Below are 26,056 nucleotides of genomic sequence, written 5' to 3' on the forward strand. Positions count from 1 at the left end.
CTTTAAACACTACTATTCCACATCCAAATTCCGCGATCCAATTATAGTAGTATACAAGCGCCTCGTCGGCCCCAAAAAAGCCACGAACCTAAGCGCAAAATAAAAAAGGTCTATCATCTATGCATCTCTCTAAGTTGCGCCCGAGCCAGAAAACAAAAATATATCTTCTCGCCGCGCCCTTGAAGAAAAACAGCCGGGAACATTCTTTGTAATGCGATATAAGTTCAGATCCCCACCTCCTTTCCGTTGACAGGAGAGTCCCTGCCTGCCCCTCCTCCTTTTTTCCAGTTTTCCCTACCATCCACTTTCTACATCTCCGATTCGTCTAGGTGCGTAAATATCTATTTCACGGCAATCTCAACACCGCCGACGGCGCCGAGGGCCTTCTTGACTGTAGGGAATGCGTTAGCCGTTATCGAGTACATGCACAGAAGCAGGGTTAGGGATTATCTTACCATCACCGTAGATAGCGAACTGTCCAGCGGTCAGGGTTCCGACCATGAACAGACGGGCACCGATACCGGTGTACGAGCCCCTAAGACCGAGGTCCTTGGCGATCTTGATCAGGCGGGAGGTGGTGCCCTCTCCGGGAGCGCCCTTGGTCTTGTTGATCTTGGAAAGCATGGTGTCGGCTGGCTGGGAGATGAGGGCGGCGGCGAAACCGGCGATGAGACCGGATCCGAGGTTGACACCGGTCTGGGCGCCGTCGGAGAGGGTGGAGCGGTCGACCTGCTTGTAGACGGCCTCGACGACCTTCTCGTAGACGACGAACTTGGCCATGGTGTATGGGACCCTGGTGGATCGTCAGTTTCAGGCCTATGGGGGGGTACTAGTTTGAGGGATTGGAGAAAACGTACTGCTTGAACAGGAGGGGACCGAAGCCGGCGTAGAAAGAGCCGACACCCTCAGTCTTGAGCATCTTGCTGAAGCCACCGATCAGGCCGTTGGCGTAGGTAGGCTCGGCAACGAGACGGATACGGGTAGCCTCAAGAGGGCAAAGGGCGACATCGGCGAAGAACTCGGCGCACGCGGCGGAGGCGAGGTAGACGGCGGTGCGGTTGTTGGCGGCAGTCTCGTAGCCGACAAGCTGGATGGACTGCTGCTTGAAGAACTCGTAACCTCCGAACTTGAAGGCGCCCTGGAGGAAGTAACCGGCGAAGGTTGGGCCGAGACCGGTCAGGAGAGCACCAGCGCCCTCCTTAGCGATGACCTGACGGAATCCACCGATCAGGCCGCGGTTGTAGGTTGCTGGGTCGAGCTGGATTCTGGTCTTGACGCTGTGAGGAGATGGTGTTAGCTGATTTGAACTTCTCGTATTGATTGTGGGATGCCCCAAACAAGGGTCCATGACGCGATCGATGTCGATGGGAACAGAATTGATTGAGCCGAGGGAATCAGGAGCGGGCGTTAAAACTTACACATCGACGGGGGTGAGAGCACCGTGGGTGATGGAGCAGCAGAGGGCACCAGCGATGGCGAATCTGGAGTAGAGAGCGGCGCCGCTGAGCTTCTCGGGGGTCTCAGCCTTGACGGCAGCAACTGCGGAAGAGGCCATTGTGAATGTGTATGGGGGTTGAGAAGTGAAGTGCGGAGAGAAAGTATAGAGTGGAGATGTAGAAGTTCAGTGGTCCTGAAAAGACTGACTGACTGAAAGTATCTTGAAATGGAGATGGATTGGAGATGGAGATGGAAGAGAAGAGGTTTTGGCGAGAGTTCGACGGTAATTGCCTCAAGGGCGTTCAAAATTTTAGGGGCCGGGTATAATCGGGGCTAGCGAGATATTAATTTGTTCCTTGGGTGTTGGCTTGGAAGGCTGGGAAACTTCGGATAATCTTCGCCCGGAGTAGTTGGAAGTGGTAGGAAGTACCTAAAATTACTCCACTTAGCCCATCACGACTCGCCAATTCAGAACGTGGACAAACCAAATCGACTCGTCATTGTTGATTTTGTCTCGGCGACCGCGACGGGAATTTTATATTTACATGTTTATATACGGGGTGTATATAATATACAGAGCATAACAGACATGTTCGGATGAGTTGTTTCCATTCTTTTGCGTGTATCTTCGCCCACTATAGAGCCGGTTGAAAGAGTACACTGAAGAGCGTATCTCCACGTGAAGTCCACTTCAGATTCCAACAAGTGGAGATGCATCCGCTTATCCGGCTGCCCAGTTCTTCGAAATGCCTCCCAAGACATTGGATAGTTGATATTATTCGGCATTGAGTCAGGGTGGCGGCAAATAATGATGTTACTCCATGGCTTCTATCCATCAGAGCATTAACATTCTCTATACAGACTGCTAACGCGCTTTTAGATTGGCCCTATCCATCTGACATATATTATGAGGCCCGTACCCAGAACAATGAAGCCGCATCCACTACCATTGATAGCCAGCCTCCGATATACCGAGCTCACATTTCTTGACGTCCTCCTCCCTTCTCCGTGTCATTCCTACTCTTTTGGTTTTATTCTGTACAATCAGAAAATCCTTTAGCTCGGCATGACAAATATGGCTGGACCTTCCTCTTGGCCTCTCGGCACACGTCACCGCCAATGATCCAGTCTCGTGATATATCACGACGACGATTCACGCTTAATGTACTATCTAGTTAAGAAGTCGTGCATGCGCTATTCTATATCGCTACTGTTGACGGCCGGCTATGTTAGTTAGGGGAGGAAAAGACAGCATTACTGCTTCCTTCTTAGTCTTGGCGTGGCGAGAATGCAAGGAGAGCATTTCTCTCTCTCGTCCTCAAGGCCAACTACTTCAATTAATGAGCACGCCGGCCATCATGAGTCAATCGTGCCCTTAGGATGGCCTCCTACGGAGATACAGTTTGCACCAGCATCCTAGAACTTCTAGCGAATACCCACTGTTATACGTTTTTAGGATTTCGGCATTGCTCTAGTTAAAGCCATGCCATCTAGACCAGCGGGTGGGGTGTGTGATGCTGCCCTCGTAATTCCGAAGCCCTCGCGGTGATTTAGTTGTCCCCCTTAGCTATGTGACATGGCCACGCCGACTACAACATATACGCTGTAGCTTGCGACTTGTTGCTGCGATGTGTTGCATCGCGACATTAGATGGCTAACGGTGAGCAAGGTGAGCAAGGTAAGCAAGGTAAGCGATAGGTAAAAATAGTATAAATAGCTAAGCTCCTGCTTTCTTTTGGTCTGTAGAATCAATGCAGTTAAACACTTTTGTTATTTCTTGCTCTTTCATACAAGAGTAATGACATATCGTTTATCGATATGTTTACGATTGCTTATGACCTCTTTGCAGGATGCCTTTGCAGTCGCCTTTCCATGTCTTTTTAATACTGGTAGAAACCGCTCGTAACTCTCTTCTTCGTCTCCATCGCTATATTTGGAGCGATCTTTGTAGAATTTAAAAGATCCGATCCTACAAAACTCGCCTTTTGTGATGCCTGTAGCTTGAAGCACAATGCCCTCAATCATGGACTCATAGATCATGTTTTTGCCTTTTCGTCGTGTCCCAGTGCCAGTTTTTCCGCTCAAGATAGGCAACAGATAGCATAGTTTACCAGACGATGTGTTATTGTCGTCTTGACAGTCTATCTGAACGGAAAAGTTTAACTCCCTATCGCCAGCATATAATACAATGGTGGCATCTGCTTCAGGTTCAGGATAATTAGATTCACTCGGGTAGACCAAGTAGCCAGCTGCCATAGTTGAGCAAGCAAGTCGAATGACTCCAATAGTCACCTGCCCGAACGGATCATAGCCGATTTTGGTTGTATACGCATCTAAGACTTGCACGTATGCGGTGTCAAGGCCACCTTTGTGTCGACTATGCCAGGTCACTTCTCCATCTATAGATGCCCACGACCAAGTCGGTGCTCTCCAAGGTGGTCGTGGTTGCATAGGTGGTCGTGGTCGCATCATAATGGGTGGATATCTCGCACGAGACCAACATAGCTGCTCCTCAAGTTCACCCCTCCACAGCCCCGCAAGATAGAGATCGCCGGTTTCTTCATGTCCAAGTCTCGCGATTCCAGAAAGTGCTGGTAATTTGTCTTTCCCAAAAGTTAGATTTGCTGCAGAATAAAGCCGCACGATATCAAGCCAGTGGTCTTGGAGTTTCCCATTTCGTCTAACGAGGTTACGCTGGAGTTTACGTGGAAGACCATCCGGCAAGTACTCCGAGGCAATTGTCGTTCTGCATTCCCAAAAAGCACCTCGGTCGCCAACGTGGATTGTTCGAGGGGGTAGCATTTTCTCTTGTAGTGCCCAAGCTCTGGTTCCCAAATGAGTTTCAAAGGTTGAAAGATCGTAAATTTTTGAACTATGAAAATCCTGTACTCTTCGTAGCTCGCCGTCTGTTATTCGAGCTCGAAGCCCACCGCTGAAATAGGGTTGCTTCGTAAAACACCCTTGCCTACCGTCTCGAGCGGAGCACGCAGCTATCGTGATGGTTGAGCCACCAAATATGGAGCTCATCAGGGCCGACTCCTTTTGCCAATCCTCTACACTATCTTGGATGATACACAGCGAATCGATCCACAGATAATCCAAACCCAATCTTTGTGTAATCTCGATACCATCCTTAAATGTTTTGGGGAATCTCTCAACGGGTAGTGCTTCTACATATGTGTCTAGGTCATCTGAAGTGAGTTTTATGACGTCGTAAGACCCCCAGCTATGTGATAAAGTAGCATATCTCGGCTTATTATGACATTCCGAAGTTAGCACCAAGCGCGGCGATTCACCAGCAATCGAGATCAGCCTAGTCGGTAGTGTGTCGTTGCCATTGTTTTTACAAAGATCGTGGTTTTCGGTACATTTCGATAACCAGTTGTTCGCGATATCGAATACATCAAGCTGGTCATCAAAACAATCAGCTTCAACGAATTAGCAAGACTGGGCCATCATATCAGCAAAACATGACAAACCTGATTCGGGAAGGAAACATGACCCAATAGTCATATTCACAGCTAAACCGGAATTGCAGGAAGTGCAGACCTTGCCAGGTAGGTTCAACCACAGGAGTTGTATTGGATTTGAGCCCCAACTCTGAATAGATAGTGATGATAATGCATTCTCATCGAGATGGTATAAGCGTGCTTCAACCTTGCGAAATGTGTCAAGTAAATTCCTATCTTTAAGGTTCTGCAGTAAAAATGCGCAAAATCTGCATCCAGAGCGTGTCGAGCTTTCCAATTCAAAGGTGCTACACGGCCGCGCGACAGCGTGTTCCCATCCTCCATCTGGACTAGGCCCCGAGTCGTGTTCTCTAGTCGATGAATCACCTAGTGTAGGCCAATGGTCAAACAAACTTTGACATTTAGCGCAGAATCTATTGACGATGAGAACATTTAGTGCCGATTCCTTTATTCGCTGTTCAACGAATTTGGCATCAAGCTCGTCGGAATCCACGGCCTTAACGATATTGGAATCAATAGAGAGGTCATTGCCGCGCGCCGCTGTATATTCACGGAACCATTCTGTAAAGATCTTTGCGTTGGAGCCTTGCATCTCCATGACAGGATAATGGTCGTCGCCTTCTACTTTATGTTGGAAGGAATCGTGATTGCTACCAATGTTTAAGCCTCTGCGGAGTTGGCTGCGATTATTCCAATCCTTAAATGGAAATTACGACAGCGCGTTTGTCTTGGACAGGCTCGACTCCTTGTCACGGCTGTATAGAGGAATGGTGATTCAGGCAGCAGTGAACTATCTCAACTGAATAGGTTGCGATTGCCAAGGAATAAGCCCTGTGCGTTGGCTGGCCATCGTGCGCCATCTAGGCACAGTGTAGGCCAGCTGAGCTGGCAGGTGGCCGAAGACATAATCAGTGTTTGACAAAGTACGTTACAATCCCTTCTTTTTCTCTTTATTAACGCAGTGGCTCAAAATGCATTGGCAAAGCTGGAATCTCTACCCACCAAGAGATTGACCATAGTCACGTGATTCAGATGTAGCTATTGACCATTAATTCATTCTACCATAAGGTTATAAACAAACTAAATACATACATTATTCTGCCATGAGGCATATTATAATCCTCTTGGAACGTTTGCTTCGCGGATTTAAATCCGCCATCTCTATTGTCGCCTAAGTCAGTCCTGGCTTTTCGATGCCTCGGCATCAAAAACGGTGGAGCTTCCCCGCTACCCCACACAATCCTACCCGTTACTTACTACAACTTATATAGAAAGGAATGCCTCACTATTAATGTCCTATACCTATAATCTATCTATTTAGAATAGATATATTACCCATTTACCATTTATTTACGGTCCCTTGTAATTTATCACAATATGCCCCAAACCTGGCAATCCATAGGCGCCAAAAAGCGCGCCGAGCAAGACCGAGCTATCCCATCCGAATGGAAACTAAAATCACTCCCCCCGACCTCCCAGCTTGATGTCCGCTCTATCCCCTCCACGTGTGGCATCCTCACCGCCGATGAGATCTCTATAACAGAGGATCATGACGCCTACTCTCTCCTCAATGGTCTCCATGGCCAATCCCTCACAGCCCTCGAAGTCACAACCGCCTTCTGTAAGCGAGCGGCCATCGCCCACCAACTCACAAGCTGCCTCACAGAGATCTTCTTTGACCGGGCCCTCGCACGCGCCAAAGAGCTAGATGACCACATGGAGCGCACCGGGCGCGCCTTCGGTCCTCTTCACGGCCTCCCCATCTCTCTCAAAGACACCTTTAACATTGCCGGCATGGACTCCTCACTTGGCATAGCGGCCATGGCCTTCCATCCCGCCCCAGCCAACTGCCCCCTAGTCGACATCCTTCTCGCCGCCGGCGCCGTCCTCTATGTCAAAACTAACATCCCGCAAACCCTCATGGCCCTCGACAGCATCAACAACGTCTTCGGCCGCGTCCTCAATCCAGCCAACCGCGCGCTAACAGCCGGAGGCTCCTCTGGCGGCGAGGGAGCCCTTCTCGCGCTCCGCGGCTCCCCCCTCGGCGTCGGAACCGACATCGGTGGCTCCATTCGCGTGCCGGCTATGTGCAACGGGCTGTACGGGTTCAAGCCGTCGTCCGGGCGGATTCCCTACGTCGGACCGATGGGCCGGCTGACGACGACGCGGGGACGACTGGGGTTGCAGACGTCGGCGGGCCCGATAGCAACGAGCTTGCGCGATGTGGAGGTGTTTATGGAGGTCGTGGCGAGGGCGCGGCCGTGGGAGACCGCGGCGGATGCGCTGCCTGGGGCTTGGGAAGAGCAGGGGCGCGCGGGGGATGAGTGGGAGAAGCCGGTGTTTGGGGTGATTCGGTCTGATCACTCTGTTACGCCGTTGCCGCCCGTGGCTAATGTGGTCGAGGAGACGGTGGTGGCGCTCAAGGAGGCCGGGTTAGAGGTGGTGGAGATTGATTCGAAAGCGCTGGCGGAGTGTCAGATGCTAGCGTACGGGTTCTTTGATATTGGGGATAATGCGATGTTGGATTTGATTGAAGAGACGAAGGAACCGCTGATTCCGTGGCTTGAGGGGAAGGTGGGGAGGAAGGCGCCGAAGAGCGTGGAGGAAGTTTCGGAGCTGCATGCACAGAGGTTGGAGGTGATGAAGAAGATGCTTAAGGTTTTCAAGACACCCGATGGGAGGAAGATCGATGCGGTTATCTTGCCAGTTGCGCCGCATCCAGTGCCTGAGATTGATCGCTGGAACACTGTGGGGTATACGAGCAGCTTTGTGCTTTTGGATTGGCCCGCTGGAACCGTGCCCATCCGGATGGTGAATGAGAAGGATTTGGAGGGAGAGGTGCAGGGGAAGTCACTGGGAACCTTGGATAATAGGACGAGAATGCTCTGGGATCGCAAGACGGTGGATAGAAGGGTTTATTTGGATAGTGCTCTATCTGTGCAGGTGGTGGCGCCAAGATTGCAGGAGAGGAGGCTGTGGCAGGCAATGGACATTGTGGATAGAGTTATGAAGAGGAAGGCGTCGACACAGGAAACGACAAAGGCGAAGCTATAGGTCGAGAATAGTGAGAGAACATCTTGTAGTGTAGTATGGATATTTTAGGGTGTATATGTTCGTTTGAAGATGTTGGATATTTTATTATTAAGAACTTGAAATGTGAGAATAAATATTATGGCAATAATAAAAATAGGTAGGCAAACACTTAAACCAGAGGGTATAGAACCTAGAGAATAACAATGAATAGGTCCATCTTTCATTCTAAAATTAATAGCAAGCAATCGCGTCCACTTTCTCCACGTTCGTTATTATTTCTTCTTCTAGCACGGGACACCTCATAGACTTGGTACCTGAGGGGCTTCATAAGTCCGTTGTCGTTGGCCCGGATTCCGGAACAACGATTTTCCGATCTGTTTTTCCGACCGGATTTAAACAACAACCACATCCTCCGTCAAGCCGCAATGTCACGTGATCGCATACAATTTGCCCACCAAAGGAGAATTTCATAACCAGAACGTCAACGGCGGAGATACTATGTGACAACAAGCTAGCGGACGCGGCCGCAGTTCCTAGTTATGTTGCAATCTTTTTGCGGCCGCTTCACCCTCTCGGTGGAGTCAAAACACCGAAATGTCACGAGGGAGCGGAGTCTCATAACTTCCGGGTGAGGATGAGTGAAAATGAGAATTGTATATAAATCAAGGAGACCCGCCTCATGGTAGGACTCTTATTCCATAGCCTCAATTACACCCGCCTTTCCAAAAGCTTCTATCACCCCTTGGCTAATTTATTGCAACGTTTTTTCAGCCAATTCCCAGCCAATTCCATCGACTCGTCCACGATATATCCCATCCACAATGCCTCAGATATCACAATTCTCGGCGTTCTTCCCTCCCGCACCAAAATTCACGGACAAGAATCTTCCCTCTTTGAAGGGAAAAGTTTATATCGTCACTGGTGGCGCTTCTGGCGTAGGCTATGAGCTAGCCAAGATCCTATATGTGGCGGGAGGAACCGTGTACATCGCCGCACGCTCAACACCAAGGTGTGAAGGAGCCATTAAAAAGATCAAGCTGGAAACTGGAGCTAGTGCAAATAAGAATGGCGAGTTGAAGAGCATGGTCGTTGATCTGGCTGATATGACGACCTTGAAGCCGGCCGCGGAGAAATTTATGAGGGTGGAGAGTCGACTGGATGTGTTGGTGCATAATGCCGCCGTTATGACTCCGCCAGCTGGGAGCAAAAACAAGCATGTGAGTAACCTTATATGTTATCTTTCATGTCAAGCTGACAAAGACTGCCGCCAGGGTCACGACCTTGAATTTGGAACAAACTGTCTCGCACCATATGTCCTGACTATTCTCCTTGAACCCATCATTAGCCGCACCGCCACTGCGTCTGCGACGCAGCCTCTTAGCGTGCGCATTGTCTGGGTGGTGTCGCTCCTTCAGGGGGGAACGCTACCCGGCGCCATGAAATTCGAAAAAGATGGCACTCCAGTGATATTGGAGAAGCCGTTTATGGGCAACTATTTGCAGAGTAAAGCCGGGGCTGCTTGGCTCGCGGATGAGTTTTCAAATCGACTCGGAAGCAAGGGCGTATTGAGCATCGTAAGCAGGCCAGATTTTGAGAAGACTCCAATTAGCTGACCAAAACCCAGAGCGTACATCCCGGACTAATGAAGACCGAACTCCAGCGAAACTGGGGCCCCTTCACACGAGTGGCTATGGTAAGTTCGACCACAAATATAGCTGATATATGCTGACTATCACTGAACTGCAGTCTCTCCTTTTTAGATCGCCACCAGTATTTGGCGCATATTCAGAGCTTTATGCTGGGTTTTCACCAGAGATCAAGGCCGAGCACAATGGTGGGCACATGATGGCCTGGGGACGGATCGCAGAACTCCCGAAGGATATTATTCAAGGCCTAAAGAGCAAGGCCGAGGGTGGGACTGGTGCCAAAGAGAAGTTCATGAAGTACTGTGATCGTGAGGTTAAGGATTTCCTCTAGAAGGGGAATATGTAATATATGGAGGGGGGATCTTTTCTGCGGGTGTGGTTATAGATTGCAATTGTCGTCATTATTTACATCTGATAATTGAAGTCGAGGTCAGGCCATACTTGGTCCGAGGCATTTTGTGGTAGTCCTGGCCAGACGTGGCTGTCGAAGGTTTCCTAAACAAATGCTATCAGCTTATGAACCTCTTGTTAATATTAAGAAGAAGACGTTCTGTCCTGAAATTTGACAATTATAGAAGTTCGACTTACCCAGTCGAAATTTCCAGGCGAATCTAATATTGTTTGCAGGGGTTCCGAAGGCGTGGATACAGAGCCCAAGTTGGATTGTAGCCCATACTCTGAAGCCTGCATCATATTATTGGAGGGGTCGAAGTTCCATGGTTGATTCCCGTCGGTAGCAGTTGGTAAAACAGATGCCATTGAGTCTAGATTAGTATTTGTTAGCTATAATTTTCCATGTCATGTGCTGAGAAGATGAAACATAATGTTTAAGGGGAAACAGGTCGCGCGTCGTTAACTGAAAGAGGTTACGCTGCAATAATTATGTATTTGCTCACCATTGAGTGATAATTCCGAGATGGAATATGGCCTATCAGGCATCGCTGAGGCCCTTTCCATACCGTCAACTGGAGCATTAGCATTATTAAGGACACATCCAGCAGGAGCCAAATTAGCGTTCTTCATCATGGCACCAAGAATTCTGGATCCTTTCTCCGCATTAGCCGACATAGATTCTGTGTCAATCCAGACGGCATGTGATTTCTGGAGAGCAGCAACCATCTCATCACGGGATGGTTGTGATTCGTCTAATGAACTGTTATATTCACTGCTGGGACTCTCTTTCGCCAATTGAGTGAGGCTAGAGTATACTATCATCCCGGCAAGAAGGAAATCGTGGACTGATAGGGACGAAAGGAACCACCTGTTCAGAGCCAATGGCCCTCCAGGGAGAGCGGCTTGATGAATGGATGATTGATATGAAAGCAGCTCCATTGCCGCATCAACAGCAACTTTTTTGGAATAAGATTCTGTCGCGATGTACTTCCGATGTAGCATACACCGACTCTTTTGTAATAGCAAAGCAATGCTATATCTTTGGATGATAATTGCAGCAGGATCGGTAATTGATAGTTCTAAGGGTTTCAGGCGCATGAATTCCGGTACACCAGCTTCGGCTTCCTGAAGAACCGTGTCCAAGGCCATAACCTCATCATACGATGGCAGAGACATACGGTTGGCAAGCACGCCCACCTTTCCAAAGACTTCACATATTCTGCTCTTGCAAATGGTGTACGACAATGGTGTAATTTCCGTTTCCGGTCGGGATGGTGGTAGTTCCGTTGAGTTCTCATCGAAGTCTTCATCTTTTAAATTCCGTGGGTATGCCGTGTCGCTCTCGATCGCCTGGGTCATAACAGGTAGGCCAAGGAGGAAGCTGCATAATAAATCAACTTGAATAAGGATATGCCAGAGACGTCGTCGCATCTCGCCTTGATAAGGTGTCAAGCTTCCCCCAACGTTTGCTGGGTCTCTGTGAAGACCCATACGCAAGGCTAGGCGCACTGCAATACCAATAAGCAAATACGGCATCCCCACATCGTCGTTACTCAAGACAAATTCCCCTTCAATATAAATCAAAAGCGCTTCAAGGGTGTAAGCCCCGGGCTGGGAGTAGTTGGAAAGAACAAGGCACTGAGCCGAACAACCGCGATAGGTGCGAATCATTTCTGTTGGTGTTCCGCGCGTATCAGTATTACCTTCTCCAGCTCCGAGCGCTGCAAGAGTTGCAAGGCACATCAATGCGTATAGCAGGCCTAGCCAGCTGACTGGAGTACTGGACGGATCGGCCCAAAATCTATTGTACTGCCATTTGTGTCAGATGCGAAAATAGAGGCAACCATGCAGCAAAAAATTGAAGAAATACCTCTTTCAGGAACGTTGGGCGGTGAATAATATCTAGAGAACGTTTAGCTGACGTTGGCTGGTAGGTAAAATTCAGACTCACGTATAGCTGGGCTGTTTGAATTAAAGTAACGGGAAACAAGCCGATCAACAACTCCCTTCTGAGGTAAAGCTGCTATGAGTTCGAGCTTGGTAACACGGGAGCCTGGCCTGAATAGAAGTGACATATCTGGGCGGGTGCTATCATCAACAATGTAGTCGGCCTCCTCGGTCTCCTCAAAGTAGCTATGCATTTCTTCAACCTAGTAATCGTCAATACTGGATTATAATATCAAAAGAAGGAGGCTCATACATCGTCTAAAATCGCTGCCCAATGAGTAGCCCCAACATAGGTTGTCTGATTTGTGCCGAGAAGTACCTGGCCTGCAGAGGGTTGAAGCCCATCTTTCACATCGGGACTTATCGTTTGTGAAAAGTCATTGTGAATATCTCCAGAAAGCGCTGGGTCAATATTACTCGCTATTCCGTCGCCATGCCCTTCACTGGGAGGAGTTGGCTGTCCAGCAGGGGCCTGGCCAGCCATTACGTCTTTCAGAAGACTTTGGAGGTGCTTCAACCTATTCTGCATACTTGCCGCCGGCTTCCTCTTGGCAACAGGTGCTGGAAAAGTGCATTGGGACCCTCGTCCCCTTTTTACACATTGCAAACAGGGTTGGTTGCGGTCACATTTTAATTTTGCGTGGCGACAGTGTGTGCAACTCAACTGGCTTCTATTTCGGCGGGGATGAGGCTGACTGGAGACCCCTGGGGTAGCATTCTCGCCATCTGGCACAATAATTAATGGGGGCGTGATTGATGGAGCTGGTTTTATCGAGTCATCCATCTTTGTATCTATTTGTTGGGTTTGGAAAGTTGGTAGATTCATTCCTTGCATAGGTAGATTCCCGAGATGAGTGCATAATCACGTGATATGATGTCGACATTTAGCCTATCAGTGAATACTTATGGCCCATCAGTATCTTACTATCATTCAAAGTATAAGATTTGCTCTGCCTATAACCATACCGTTAATCTATATTTGTGATGAGTGCAAGCCGTTGTGGCTCAACGATCACGTGGAAGTTTTCTCCTCATGAGGAACGATTTAGGAGCTGATCCAGGCGCTTCCATAACCACCAAAGACACCTATTGGGAGTATTTCAGTACTCAAACTCCAATTCGTCCCTGCTGATCCGTAGGTTCTTCATTATCTTGTAAACAGTTTCAGAGGTTACCATTTTAACTTTAATCCTCCGTGCGCCGGATCGTGAACCGCGCAAGGGTGAGTGAGATGCGACATCTTCCCGCACAACTCGCGTTTGAGGATCGTCGGATCACCAGTTCGGCGCTTTGAACGAGCCTCCTTTTCCCCAGCGTCAAATCCCACCCGATACTGTCGCAAGTTTGGATTATTACACGAATCAGAGCCCATGCCCTATTATAATTTCGCTGGTAGGTATACCGAGTGAAAGTTGCATCCGTTTGAGGTTTTGATCTGCGTCTTTTAAATATCCCACATCTCCCCCGTTCCATGTCGCTATTTCTCTTTTCAGCAGTTTCGTCTCGATCTACAGTCTTTTTGTCTTTTATTGTTTAGTAACGGAATTGATTTCTGTTTTATTTTCTCTGTATACATTTTCTTTCGCAATCCAAGCCTTTGCTTCAGCATCTATCACGCAAACAACATAAACCCGATCACCATGCATCCATCCACTCTTCTCATCGCGCTCCTTGCAGCAACAGCGACCGCCCTCCCCACCCTCGACGCCCGCGCAAACACATCCGTCAACCCCGACTCCGTAACCTTCACAACCTGCACCGACCCTGGCGTGTAAGTCGCCCCTTCCCTCTTGCGCCCCCGCACTTACTAACACACCGCAGTTCCATCGACAGCCATGACATCAACGTCGCCATCCTTTCCATCTGCGGCACCATCGCTGGCACAATCCAGAAGTGCCAGGGCAGCCCGGCCTCAACCACCGGCGCATCGGGGACGGCGGTGCTGAAACTGAATGTCGTGAATCAGGGGTCTACGATCAATGTGTCGAAGGGCAGGTGGGAGGCGTGCATGAGGGCTGCAAGGGCGGTGTGTGGGAATAGCCCGTTCAAGAGCGAGTGCGTTGGGGGAACGGCTGGGACAAGTGGTGGGAACATTGCGTTTGAGTTGACAGCTGCGTAAGGGAAATGGATGGGCTGGATATTGTGGATATTATGGGCGTACTGGATACGCGGCACTTGGTATAGGTTATATAAACTATCTTGTCCAAGACAATAATATTGTTAAGATGCCTATAGGCCGAACTGTTACTGTTGTGTTGAACTGGAAGGCTATGCCGTTCTACGTACACCCCAACTAATACCCCACTATCAAGACGCCCCCAGCAAAATGCCAACCTTCCCCAAACATAACCTCCTTCATAATTCATCACTATGTACTTGCAACCGCTCTCCTATGTCTCCTTTGGCCGGCACCATGCCCTCAAGTGTCTCCCAGGATAATATGGCGTAAAGCAATCCCTAAACACCAAATCCTCCTCAGTCGTCCCATCCAATTCCATATCAAAGCGCCTCAGCATCGTCGCATACGCAATATACAACTCGCACCAGGCTAGATTAACACCCGTGCAGCTCCGGGGGCCCTTGCTAAATGAAATGAGGTACCTGTCCAACCCAGTTGCGTCTTTACCTAGCCAACGCTCAGGGATAAAGGCTTCTGGGTCCGCGAAGATGGAAGGTGATTTGTGCACGATCGCGGAAGTCATCCCGACAATGGTACCGGCTGGGATAGCGCATCCGGAGATGGTGGCACCACTAGCTGGGACAATGCGGAGGAGAGAAGAAGTAACACCTGGGGAGTGGCGCAGAGATTCTTTGATAGTTGCTGTTAGGAGAGGGAGCGTCTCAAGGACTTCATACCGGGGAGGGTTGTCGATATCTGGCCATGCATTGAGGACCTCGGATTGGAGCTGCGCGTAGAGTGTCGGTTGGGAGAGGATGTGGAAGTGGCCAGTCATGATTGTATCAGCGACCGTGACTCCACCAGCAAAGACAAGAGACTGGGCCTCTTCATAGAGTGCCGTTGCGTCTGGTATTGGGTTGCCTTTTTGGGCGTCTGGGTCGAGGAGGCGGTTGTAAATAATTGGGTGCGGGGCATCCTTGAGGCTATCAGGGTTGGCAATCACGTCTCTAACTTGCTTCCCAAGGAGCATTTGCAAGCGCGATAGGCCTGCCATTTGAGGCGATATTTTCAGAGACAGCCATGGTGGGATGCCGAGAATAGATTTCCGTAAGAGGGGGAAGTACTTGAAGGCGTGGAAGGCAGGAAGTGTGTTATCCATAGCCTCCACAATTGGGGCGGCGAAGTCTGGCTCATCAATTGCGTCAACCGATTGGGCGAAGCAAAAGGTTGTGATAGTATCAATTGTAAAGCAGCGAAATCCGAGCAACAGGTCTGATGAGTTGCCGTTTGCATTATTCTTTGCCAGAATGCTTGCAAAATGGTCGACCTGGAAGCATTAGCTTGCTGTCCTAGATTTCTGGCATTGGCGGCCATACCTTTTCTCTGACGAGGCCTTGCATGGTCAGGATGGCCCGCCGAGAGAACAGTGGCAGGAGCACTTCCTTCCGCGGCCTCGACTGGGCATACGTGAGCATCCCGAAGGAAGAGTGGTCCTCCCCGAAACCCTCATAGAGCATCCGCTCCTTGTCCCACCGGGCCGAAGAATTATAAATATCATGGTAAGCAGCCGGGTTGGAAAAATGGAGCTGAGTGCGAGTTAGCGACCTGGGGACTATCTCGCTCCCTCTTCGTCAAAACTTACCTCGTTGGGCCCTATCCGGACGATATCGCCTATAATTCTATTAGCTAAGGCTGGAAATACGAGTTTGCATACGTACCAAACTGTTTATGCAGTCGGAAGAGCACATCGGTCATCGACTCTTGTTTGATAACCTCGATATAAATCTTCCACCAAATCGTGGCCCCCGCAGCGAAGGGTCCAGGATACGCTTTCAGTGGGTGGAAAAACACATTGTAGAGGAGGTGGGTGGCTCCAAAACCAAGCCACACAAAAAGCACAGTCCACAGAACTTCCGAAAGCTGAATTTCCATCCCGATCAGCTTCTCATGTCTCAATTAAGCACGACAGCATTGAGAGTTACACAGGTGCGAGTCAGAACGATCATTTGGCGGTGCTAGCAACTAAATAGCCCACAACACAAGGGATAGAGCTGAAGTCGCAATCGAGGGGAACTCAATTAGCGAGTTAGTTTTATGACAGAGAAGATCTGAGTGTTTTCTTTAATTTGGAAGCGAGCAAGCCAATTGATGCAGGAGCACGGATCGTGATTGCAGAAACAAGACTTGGCCGCATAAAAGTGACAATGTTTCGTTGGTCCGTTAATATGTGGGTGTATATTCCCAGGTCGCGGGGCTTCTAGGAATGGATCCCCTGCGTAGATCAGAGTTTACCGCAAACCCTTATACTTCTATATACAACGACCCAATACTCGTATGATTCAATCGTTAGTTTCCTTGCTTCCTTTACGCCCTCACGATTATCGATTATGACGGCCCACAAGAGGCAATAGATAGGAATATCAATCAGTTGTCATATCGTCATACGGCCATGTCTCAAACGCCCGCCTTCGGGATCTGCGGCTTCTCAATTCAGCTGTCATTACTCGTAGCCCGCAGCACAAAAAGATGCATGCACAACTGTGCTAATGCCACGTTTTCCACGGGGGCCACGACGCGGTTAGGCACCGCATCGCGAACACGGCACCGGAATCCCGTGCGTCCTACTGAGTACCACGCCATGTGTCATCTCCTCCCTACTCATACATATGCGGCTTGCATGACGGGTAGTCATGGCATGCACGCGGTCAACGGAGTCTTTTCCTGGAAGAGGAGGGAGGCCGTGGGTCACAGCTGCAGTATGGTCAGACTGGCTGTCACAGGCGCTCTTTAAGGCCAACTTCAACTTTTTAATTATTCATCGCTATCTGAAAGCATTCTTCTAATAGTATGTAGATTGTTGGGAGTAATATTTCCAGCACAATTCCCAATATGTTATACATTTTGCTCCTTGCGTGAAATTTTCTACACATTCCGCTTCACCTTATCAACAGGTGCTGTGTAGACCTTTCTTCCCACCGCGAAATAGTAACCCACAGCAAAGATCATAGTAGACCCAAACATGACCGCGTTCCAATTCATAGTTTCCGGCGTTACAGGAATCTGGATGGGGAAGAATACAAAAACCCAGACAACAGACAGATAGAGTACCGCGCCGATATTGATGAAGATGCCATAGCGTCCCAGTGACCAGCGACGCGGTGGAAGAGGATCTCCGGTCAGGCGTCGGATGATGAGACAGACGAACGAAATCATGTATGTTGCCAGCAAGGCGCTTACGGCGAGAGAACCAATGGCGTTGAATGCAACGTGCGACCCGATGTTTATCAGGGATAAGAGGGTGGTAATTAGAAATGTGACCAATACGGCGTTGAGGGGTATGTTCCACCCAGGCTTAACCTATTGAGCTGTATCAGTATATGCCAAGACAGCCACCAACAGGACCAGGTGGCACCAGAGACAATGGTCACGCTCATAATTAGGAACTTACGTGTGAAATGAAGTTAGAGAATGGCAACCCCTTGTCTCTTGCGAAAGACCAGGTCTGGCGAGACACCGTTGCTACAGTGCTGATGCATGCCGAGGTAATATTGACGATGAGGATGGAGGTCATAATTGATGTTCCGGCATAGCTTTGAGTCGCGTTGAAGAAGACTTGGATGAACGGATAGCCTGTTGGCGAGTCGATAATATCGAGAATATTTCCGAGGGTGAAGCAGAAAGTGATAACCATCACAAACCCCAGGGAACCATTCATGACAGCAGCCCACATAATGGCCTTTGGGAGGACAATAGACGCATCCTTGATTTCCTCGGACATATGCACGGCCGAGTCGGCTCCGATCAGAGTGTAGATTGGAGACAATAGGCCGACCATGAATGCGAGTCCAGTCGTCTTCCAGCCCCCAAAGTTGGAGAACGTAGTGAAGACATCCGCGGGCGAGCTTCGGGGAGCCAGGACCCAAAGAGGGATGAGAACGGCGAAGAAGCCAAGAATGTGGATTATCAGTACCATACCTTCCACCATGGGAAGTTTTTTGGCGAGGAAGGTATTGAAGATGATACAGAACGCCGTGATGGCGATAACGAAGAGGGTTCCATGCCAATTTTCAGGCACGTAATCGGGCCTGTTCAGAACCAGAAGGCCTTGGATCATAGTTCCCGTCAGGAAAGTAAGAGACGCCAGGCCCGTCTGCCATCCCAGGACAGATGTCCAGCCTATATAAATTAGAAAGGCTCCAACAAAGTATGAAGAGAGCAAATCTTACCAACAGTGTAGCTGACGAATCTTTGCCATTTTCTTGGTGCAAATTCAGACACCCAGTGGTACTGGCCCCCAGAAGTTGGAGCCCTGGCATATGAAGTCAGAGATGAAGTCCATACAACTTAATAGGTGCTCCACTTACATAGATGCCATTTCAGCAATTGTGGCAAACACCAACATATACCCCATCCAGACGATGAAGTAGCCCCATATCAAGCCGGCAGTGCCTCCATTGATCAGTGCAAATGCACTCGTCCTATCGTTATTAGAGATGTTTAGTTGATATGCCAATCCGGAATACATACATCAATGCGATTTCCCATGTGCTCATCAAGGTGCACGCAAACCCCAGGGTTGAAATAAAACGGAAATTCCTCTAACTGTCTCAGCGGCGTTTCCATAGCTGTCAATTCTACTTACGTTGAGCTGCTGAGTCCGTCCCAGCATACGCATTTCATGCTCATCATGGTCGGTGCCACCCATTCCAGAAGAGCTACCGAGCCCAGCTCCCTTCTCCAGGTGCTGGTCGGAGCTAGTGCTCTCGGCCACGTTTTGCTTCTGTGCATCTGCCATGATATCAATGGAGGATGTTTATGTTAGGAGTGGACCGGATCGACAACTCAAGGAGATGATGTCTTCGTATTTGGCGTGCCTGAAAGAAGGGTCACTGGGAGCAAGGAAGAAAGACAAGAAGGGGTGCTTTTGCAATCAATCTCCTTGGGGAGGGGCCTGCTTCTATCGTCCGTAACACATGGCACCCCACTCACTCATGCCTATAAATGTCAATGCACAGTCACTTCTCATGATATGGCGTTCCTGGGCAATGGCTGAGTGGCGGCGCCAAATCGATTCCGCGTTCCCAACTTATTTCCCCCCGTTGACCCAACTCTGCGACCGAAACAAAATCCCCACTCTCAAAGACAACAAACAGAGCAGAGTACGGCTGAGACATCTGTACTGCCATTTGAGGCGGGACGCCACCTTCATGTATGCTGTAGGGGGAGGACAGGATGCAGATCGCCTTTTCCCAAATAAGTGTGTACTATTGAGTCGCTATTACACCAAGGCCTTGGTGGCCGGATTGTGAGCTTGGGTGTCCACGCGCCATAATATGCGGGCGCAAGGGGTGGATGTTGAGACAAGCAATACATCTCCGATGTGATAGATCGTATGTACGGAGAATCCCCTAGCGTCGTCGCCGCCGCCACTCTTCCTAATAGGGCGCACACGGCAGTCGCGGTACAGTGCACCATACATATTATTCCTTGGCGACAGACAAATCGGTCTCATATTGCCCGCATACGTCCGCATTTGTCATACCACATTAATGCCCATCTCAGGACAGCTGCGGCTTACCTGCAGTTCGAGGACTAGCCCGTCGAACTGAATCGCCAGCCGACAGCCCCGACCGGTAGGATGTCCCGAGCCAAACGGAATATCCCATCTCCCTTGTCCTGTCGCAGTAGTTAAGGAGCTATGTCCACCGCATAGCTGTCGCGCTTTCAGGAGTGAGACTATTAAAAGCTATCCGTCGCATTGTGCAGTTGCCGCTCTGTGCGATCGTTTTTTCTGTTTCCTTGTTTCCTGTTTGTCTCACCCCGAGGCGAGCGGAGGGCTCAGCTTTTGTGACTAAATCAGCTCTTGGAGGTCGTGCAAACTCAGCCCCTATTGCCGACCGAGTGACCAGTTTGCCCTGTATGAGGTGGGACGAGCATGTGGTGTCCATAATACACCAACTTCCGTAGCACGCATCCCCCGGTTGTCCGGTCTTTGGTCTTTGATTGTGGGAGCGTTTGGTGTGGCACGACAGGACGGATCCAACAGAGTTAATCACCAATCGTACTCTGAGACACCCACTGCTGGCCCAAGGAGGTGATTTTCATCGGGCAAGCGCAGGTTCCCACCTTCTCTGTTAAGGTGCAAATCATCGTAGATCCCTAAGATATGATGTGCATCCCGTTGACCGGTCCAGTAGATCTACCAGGGGCTTGACGATTGATATACTTGGACTTGTTCGTCGATGCCTCTCTGTACTGGTCTCCGTCGCGTACGGCTCTCTTGATGGCTTCAACCGCCCCAGTCCTTGCGCCAGGGCAGTCGCCGCCGCTGACGGTGATATCGCCCACCAACCAAGGCGGGGTAATCTTGATTATCACTGCCTTGGGCATGGTGTTTGCTCTCGTATCTATTCTAATTCGATTGTATATCCGGCTCCAAATTCGCCATGCTTATGAGCGCGACGACACCGCCATTGCGGCTGCTATGGTAGGCATATATGGCGGCAAAAGATTGAAATTGAAGCTGATAGTAACTAGGTATTTTCGATAATACAATCAAGTCTTGTTTTTGTGGAAGTTTCCAAAGGTTATGGCAAAACCATAGGAAATATCTCGGCGAGCGGCATCATAGAGTTACAGAAGGTGCGTCTACCCGTGAGACTTGGATAGCTCGACTTGGTCTCACTGATTCAGGCGTCATACGCAAGCGATCTTCTTTATATTATCACCCTCTGGTTCACAAAATTCTCTGTGGCTCTTTTGTTATTTAGACTTTCATCAGACAAGCGCCATAATTGGATGTCGAGAGCGATCTTGCTCGCCGCTGCCATACTTGGTGCCATATCTATATTCATCGTTGCCCTCCGCTGTGATGTTTCGCGCCCCTGGGTTTTCATCAACGAGCATTGCTCTGACTTGGTGAGATTATAACTGAAGTCTCATTACTATATTTATGCTGACTACAGCCAAGTTGGTCCGCTGGCAAGTGGTGCTTGCGTTTGACATCATTACGGAATTATCCCTCGTAGGAAACTCTATTTATTTGGTTCAAGATCTCCAAGTGCCGCTCGGAAAGAAGATTGTCGTCGTCCTCGCTTTTGCGCTGCGACTCCCGTGAGTTCTATCACTCGCCTTCAAACTCAATATCTAACCAGACATAGAATACTTGCCCCCGCAGCACTCAGGCTATACTATCTCAACATCGAATTCTCCTCGTCCGACCCAACTCTTACTGGCGTCCTCGCATCAGTCTGCGCCCAGATCGAAACAAGCTATGCCATCATCTCTGCCACGATCCCTTGTCTGCGGCCATTCATGTCATCTCTCAACACACACTATGGCGCGCCTGCAAAGCCGAAGTCCTCGACCGGGACAGGCTCAGGAGGTAGCAACCCACGCACACCGCTGGAATCGTTGACAAAAGCTGGACGATCTCTCGGAACAAAAAAGGGAGAGGCGCGTGGAGAGATGTGGGATAAGCCGGGGAACCTCACATGCGTTACGCGGGGAGAGAAGAATAGTATTGACAGTCATGATAGTAAGCAGATGATTATTACGAAGGATACGGAGTGGGTAGTGGAGTTTGAGAGACAGAGTGGGATGCAGACCCCGCGGACGGCAGATCGGCCTGTGTCCGATGCCTGAAATTAGGCAATGTTGTGCTGTGTTGTTTAATTTATAAAAACCTACTATTGATTAGGGGTCGGCGTATGGAATGTATTAGCGCAGCGTTATTATAAACAGAGATTTATAGAGGAAGAGGGCGGAATGGATACACACCGTATGTTTACAAAATCCTTGCCTCCTGCGAGACAATGTTGTATGTCCGACGTGCAGTTGCAAGGAGGCCGCGTGCACACCCGAAAGTTCAACGCTATATAGTTTTGATATGTGATCAACTCGAAGCTGACTCTGTAAGGGACTTCTGGTCTACAAGGGGCTTCAAGCCCAGGTAGACTCCCATTGTTATAAGAACACATGAAACACCCGCCATGTTTTCCCTTTCAGAATAGAAAGATGATATGACTGCTATCTATCACGTGGAATTTATCATCGGCGACAGTCCACTTTTGAAAGACTTGGCCTTGATGACCTGTGATACTTGTCTCGGAAGCGGCCAGCAGCCTCGAAATTATGGAACCTGTACTTCCTTCACCACGGTAAATTCTTTTTTGTATTTGTCTGTGTTACTGCCAACTCATATGTAATATGTATTATGGGTATTACGGGTACTCTCCTGTCTCTGGAGTCATTCTGTCTATTCGTACTCGTTGCTGACCTAAGATCTCGAGATAGTTGACAGCGGAGCGGGGCCGCCAAGACATGTCAATACCCCACACTGGAGCCAAGCTATTTGCTAGTGTACGCCTAAACCAACGCTCTAGGCTCAGGCGGGTATAAATGGGCCACAACAGGAGATAGCACCGATGCTTCTATCGGCGCCGAGACAGTATGATTCAAGGTTCCCCGCAACTCAGTGCCGTCGAAGTATGCGCCGTCGCGAAGTCATAGACCGAGCCACCCGAAGCATTTGAAGCTCGAAGGATCGGATTGAGCTTACGGTAATCTTACTTTGGAAGGAGCTCAAAGTTATTCTTGGCAACTTGCGCGAAAGTGTTGCTGACACCGCAATTTCACAGACCATGCGGCCTCTCAATGCCTGCCAATAACGCCGAGTAAGCCCGCCTTTGTGACCGCGGAGTGGGCCATGAGCGTGCCGGTGCCTCTTGTAGCTCATATCGCGCTCCAATAACCCGAGGGTTGTGACATGGACTTAAAATCTCACGTGAACATCCCTGTGGGATACCAATTGATAAAGGATGAGGATCCCGTAAAGAGAGTTGAAGGCCAAAACCGCAAACTCTTTCGAAAAGCGATGGCGCAAATTGCCCTCCGACGCTGGTGGGCTCTTGCCCTCCTTCTGCTGATAAACGCCGTGCCGTATATTCAAGGACAGCAGTCGCCTTCGTGGGCCCAATATATTATATCACCTCAGAGTCTCACCGTTCTACCTTCAGCGATCCTAGAAGACCGCACCGTTGGCGATGTTACCAACCCAAGTGCCTTGCTCACTAGTGGTGGTGATGTGACAACGCTGAAGAGAGCCGCCCCAGTAGCTCCACCTTCATGGCCAGCGGGAACGACAGCAGACGCTTCTAGCTTTCACCCGGAAAATCAAAATAACGGCCAGACGCGGACGTATAACCCTAGCAATGCTATTGATGGAAACGAAGCGACCTTCTGGAACGACGACACAGTCGGTGCTTATCCTGATATCTTAACACTGACAATACCAACTGCGACTACTCTATCCGGCATAACAATTCTGTCAAGCTCGGACGGCGTTCCAGTGAAATTTACAGTAGAGGCTCTTCAGGGTGGCTCATGGGGCGCAGTTGCCACTGTCAGCGACAATGCCGCAGTCTTGATCCAGGTCCCATTCGCTGCGCCCGTTAATGCGAAAGGGATCCGTATTACCGTAACTCAAGCTCAGGCGACTGGCCAGGGAGAATACACGAGGATTGCAGAAGTCTGGCCTGGTATAGTTGCTGGACAATTGGCCCCTGCGGTTGTTCTTGACTTTGGGAAAGTAGTCGTTGGAAAGCTCTCTATCAAATTTGCTGGCGCATCGACCAACAACCCGGGCATACGATTGGCATTTTCAGAGACAACACAATACTTATCGGACCTAAGCGATTTCTCGCGGTCGAACAATGTTAGTTTGGGAGCCCACTTTGAAGCATGCTGTACTGACCGTTTAGGGGGATACCATTACACCTGGTTCGGACCAGATTGCTGTCAAGTCTGATCCATACACTTGGACTGATAATCACGGGTGTGAGGATGGCACGAAAGTATGCGCTGATGGCTTGCACGGCTTCAGATATGTTAAAATCTACCTTGACGCGCTTGCTGCCGATGCTCCAAATACCGAGGCTTCTGGATCCGTGTCTATCGATTCAGTCTCCCTTGCATTCTCAGCGTATCTAGGGACAGAAGACACCTACTCCGGCAATTTTGAGTGCTCTGATGCTGCACTGAACGAATTTTGGTACGCCGCGGTTTATACTAACGATCTTTGCACTGATACATTCCGACTTGAAGACACAGAGCCAAGGAATGCCGGAAGTCCCACCCTTGTTGGCAAGGAGGTGCTTTTCGACGGGGCCAAGCGTGACCGTGATCCCTATGTTGGAGATTTAGCTGTCGCCGCCAGAACGTTGTATCTCACGCATAACTTTAGCATTGCAGCTGAGAACGTTTTAGCAGATTTGGCGGATCACCAAAGGAGCGACGGCTGGATCCCTCCAGCATCTATCAACAACTACCAGCTACAGCTATTGGATTACCCCCTCCACTGGGTGACCTGTACCTACGATCTGATCGTATACACATCAAGCGATGCTTACGCAGCAAAGTACTATCCAACAATTTTAAAGGTGCTGGACAACTTTTACCCCTCCATGACAGACAGCGCCACAGGCCTCATCAACAAACCAGATGACTCGCCATATGGAGACTATGCCTTCCTCAACCGCCATGGCTTGATCACGTACTACAACGCACTCTATGTCCAAGCACTCAGAAATGCCGCCAGCATCGCAACCTTTTATAACCACCCCGATGACGCCAAGCGCTGGACGGAGCGTGCCCAAACCGTCTCCGACGCTATCAACGCCCATCTTTGGGACGCCAGCGTTGGCGCCTATTTCGACTCCTCGAAAACGACCAATCACGGCCAAGATGGTAACGGTCTCGCGGTCTTGAATGGAATTGCCGACAGCACTCGATCAGCTTCAGCCCTCAAGTACTGGGCCTCCCTCGCCCTGCCCTACGGCAACCCTTTCTTCGACTCAGATGTCATCGGCGGCGGTTTCTCCAAGCGCGTGTACGCTTTCATCTCATACTTTGAGCTACAAGCGCGTTTTGCCTCCGGAGCAGGCGACTCTGCCATCGAGGAGATCAAGCGCCTGTACGGGTGGATGGCGACGCACGACCCGAAGAGCACGTTCTGGGAGGGTATTGGGACAGATGGCTCGATGTATGAGGCGGGGTTCACGAGCGCGACGCATGGCTGGAGCACAGGCATCGTGCCTCTGATGTCTAACTACGTGTTGGGGATCTTGCCGACGGCACCAGCGTTCACGGAATGGACCGTCAAGCCGATGCTTGTAGGGGGGATTACGTGGGCGAAGGGGCAGGTGGACACGCCTCATGGGCCGTTGGTGGTGGATTGGACGACGGAGAATGCGAATTCACAGTTCCAGATTACGGTTACGGTGCCAAAGGGCACGAAGGGGACCGTCTCGGTGCCGGTGAGCAGTGAGAAGGTGATGGTAGCTGTAAATTCGAAGCTGGTGTATGCGGTGGGAAGGAGGGCATTTAATCCGAAGTACAAGGATGGCCACGTTACAGTGCAGCTCGATGATGGGAAGCACGTTATTACGGCGTCGAAGTAGTTCAGAGTGTACATATGGATTGGATAAATATATAGTATATTGACAATGCCCACTCGTGAAAACCTCTACACAACTGACCATAAGGGACGTATAGCCAACTATCGATCATCCAACCCGACATGTCCATCTCACGCTCTCCATCTGACCCCTCGCAGGTCAGCCCACACTCAATGTCGCGACGTCAAAACAAGTTTCCAAGCCCGCGCCTCAATCTATACCCATAGTGCCGTGGCGGCGCCCATCTCATATGTGCGGTTTAGGCTAAAATACCGACCCCTGAGCGTACGTGTGTGTGTGATATACATTGGATTTATGCGTTCTTGGCGGAAGGTTCCGAGGGTTTTCTGGGGAGCATTGATATTTAATAAGGGCGGGTAATGCATAGTGGCGCAATAGTGGGTGGGTAACATTGGAGGGGTATAAAGCTTCTATTTATGAGAGAAGCTGACCTTCATGGTTCTGCTGTTAATACGCGGTGGTGGCGGGTAAGTTATCCTGGAAAGAAACATGACGTGGGACGAGCGATATTAGCAGTTTGAACCTGATCTAGAT

At 49.8% G+C, this 26,056-nt stretch overlaps 10 protein-coding genes across 10 annotated transcripts; 5 read left to right on the forward strand and 5 right to left on the reverse strand.

Annotated features, from left to right (window-relative positions):
• On the reverse strand, positions 1-1,736 carry MIR1_1 (mitochondrial phosphate carrier protein). Its single transcript, XM_018272601.2, has 4 exons — positions 1,419-1,736; positions 858-1,277; positions 456-793; positions 1-391 (listed from the first exon to the last, which is right to left on the reverse strand). Exons 1-4 carry the CDS (start codon positions 1,553-1,555, stop codon positions 342-344), a joined length of 945 nt encoding a protein of 314 aa, XP_018132160.1. The 5' UTR covers positions 1,556-1,736; the 3' UTR covers positions 1-341.
• A 1,486-nt stretch (positions 1,737-3,222) lies between these two features.
• VE01_03104 (uncharacterized protein) lies at positions 3,223-5,856 on the reverse strand (the record flags this gene model as incomplete). The annotated part of the gene is made up of 2 exons (XM_018272602.2): positions 4,917-5,856; positions 3,223-4,865 (listed from the first exon to the last, which is right to left on the reverse strand). The coding sequence occupies exons 1-2, from the start codon at positions 5,503-5,505 to the stop codon at positions 3,223-3,225; spliced, it is 2,232 nt and encodes a 743-aa protein (XP_018132113.1). The 5' UTR covers positions 5,506-5,856.
• A 298-nt stretch (positions 5,857-6,154) lies between these two features.
• Positions 6,155-8,080, forward strand: VE01_03105 (uncharacterized protein). The gene has a single exon (XM_018272603.2). The coding sequence runs from the start codon at positions 6,285-6,287 to the stop codon at positions 7,959-7,961; it is 1,677 nt and encodes a 558-aa protein (XP_018132112.1). The 5' UTR covers positions 6,155-6,284; the 3' UTR covers positions 7,962-8,080.
• Positions 8,013-12,728, reverse strand: VE01_03107 (uncharacterized protein). The gene is made up of 6 exons (XM_018272605.2): positions 12,180-12,728; positions 11,931-12,129; positions 11,850-11,881; positions 10,483-11,788; positions 10,175-10,350; positions 8,013-10,081 (listed from the first exon to the last, which is right to left on the reverse strand). The coding sequence occupies exons 1-6, from the start codon at positions 12,708-12,710 to the stop codon at positions 9,992-9,994; spliced, it is 2,334 nt and encodes a 777-aa protein (XP_018132114.2). The 5' UTR covers positions 12,711-12,728; the 3' UTR covers positions 8,013-9,991.
• Positions 8,762-9,917, forward strand: VE01_03106 (uncharacterized protein; the record flags this gene model as incomplete). Its single annotated transcript, XM_018272604.1, has 4 exons — positions 8,762-9,157; positions 9,212-9,514; positions 9,565-9,633; positions 9,687-9,917. The coding sequence occupies 4 exons, from the start codon at positions 8,762-8,764 to the stop codon at positions 9,915-9,917; spliced, it is 999 nt and encodes a 332-aa protein (XP_018132115.1).
• A 310-nt stretch (positions 12,729-13,038) lies between the features above and the next one.
• VE01_03108 (uncharacterized protein) lies at positions 13,039-14,111 on the forward strand. Its single transcript, XM_018272606.2, has 2 exons — positions 13,039-13,697; positions 13,748-14,111. The coding sequence occupies exons 1-2, from the start codon at positions 13,567-13,569 to the stop codon at positions 14,043-14,045; spliced, it is 429 nt and encodes a 142-aa protein (XP_018132111.1). The 5' UTR covers positions 13,039-13,566; the 3' UTR covers positions 14,046-14,111.
• Positions 14,112-14,167: 56 nt separating this feature from the next.
• On the reverse strand, positions 14,168-16,207 carry VE01_03109 (uncharacterized protein). The gene is made up of 4 exons (XM_018272607.2): positions 15,764-16,207; positions 15,688-15,716; positions 15,422-15,631; positions 14,168-15,372 (listed from the first exon to the last, which is right to left on the reverse strand). The coding sequence occupies exons 1-4, from the start codon at positions 15,975-15,977 to the stop codon at positions 14,317-14,319; spliced, it is 1,509 nt and encodes a 502-aa protein (XP_018132110.1). The 5' UTR covers positions 15,978-16,207; the 3' UTR covers positions 14,168-14,316.
• Positions 16,208-16,836: 629 nt separating this feature from the next.
• On the reverse strand, positions 16,837-19,436 carry VE01_03110 (uncharacterized protein). The gene is made up of 6 exons (XM_018272608.2): positions 18,688-19,436; positions 18,573-18,643; positions 18,410-18,523; positions 18,272-18,354; positions 17,494-18,221; positions 16,837-17,402 (listed from the first exon to the last, which is right to left on the reverse strand). Exons 1-6 carry the CDS (start codon positions 18,838-18,840, stop codon positions 16,968-16,970), a joined length of 1,584 nt encoding a protein of 527 aa, XP_018131994.1. The 5' UTR covers positions 18,841-19,436; the 3' UTR covers positions 16,837-16,967.
• Positions 19,437-20,308: 872 nt separating this feature from the next.
• On the forward strand, positions 20,309-21,810 carry VE01_03111 (uncharacterized protein). The gene is made up of 5 exons (XM_018272609.2): positions 20,309-20,532; positions 20,583-20,687; positions 20,739-20,963; positions 21,016-21,158; positions 21,206-21,810. Exons 1-5 carry the CDS (start codon positions 20,329-20,331, stop codon positions 21,687-21,689), a joined length of 1,161 nt encoding a protein of 386 aa, XP_018131995.1. The 5' UTR covers positions 20,309-20,328; the 3' UTR covers positions 21,690-21,810.
• Positions 21,811-22,405: 595 nt separating this feature from the next.
• Positions 22,406-25,511, forward strand: VE01_03112 (uncharacterized protein). The gene is made up of 2 exons (XM_018272610.2): positions 22,406-23,760; positions 23,807-25,511. The coding sequence occupies exons 1-2, from the start codon at positions 22,813-22,815 to the stop codon at positions 25,502-25,504; spliced, it is 2,646 nt and encodes an 881-aa protein (XP_018132138.2). The 5' UTR covers positions 22,406-22,812; the 3' UTR covers positions 25,505-25,511.
• The last annotated feature ends 545 nt before the right edge of the window (positions 25,512-26,056 follow it).

Source organism: Pseudogymnoascus verrucosus (genome assembly GCF_001662655.1).
Source record: "Pseudogymnoascus verrucosus strain UAMH 10579 unplaced genomic scaffold scaffold_12, whole genome shotgun sequence".
NCBI classification, from domain to species: Eukaryota; Fungi; Ascomycota; class Leotiomycetes; order Thelebolales; family Thelebolaceae; genus Pseudogymnoascus; species Pseudogymnoascus verrucosus.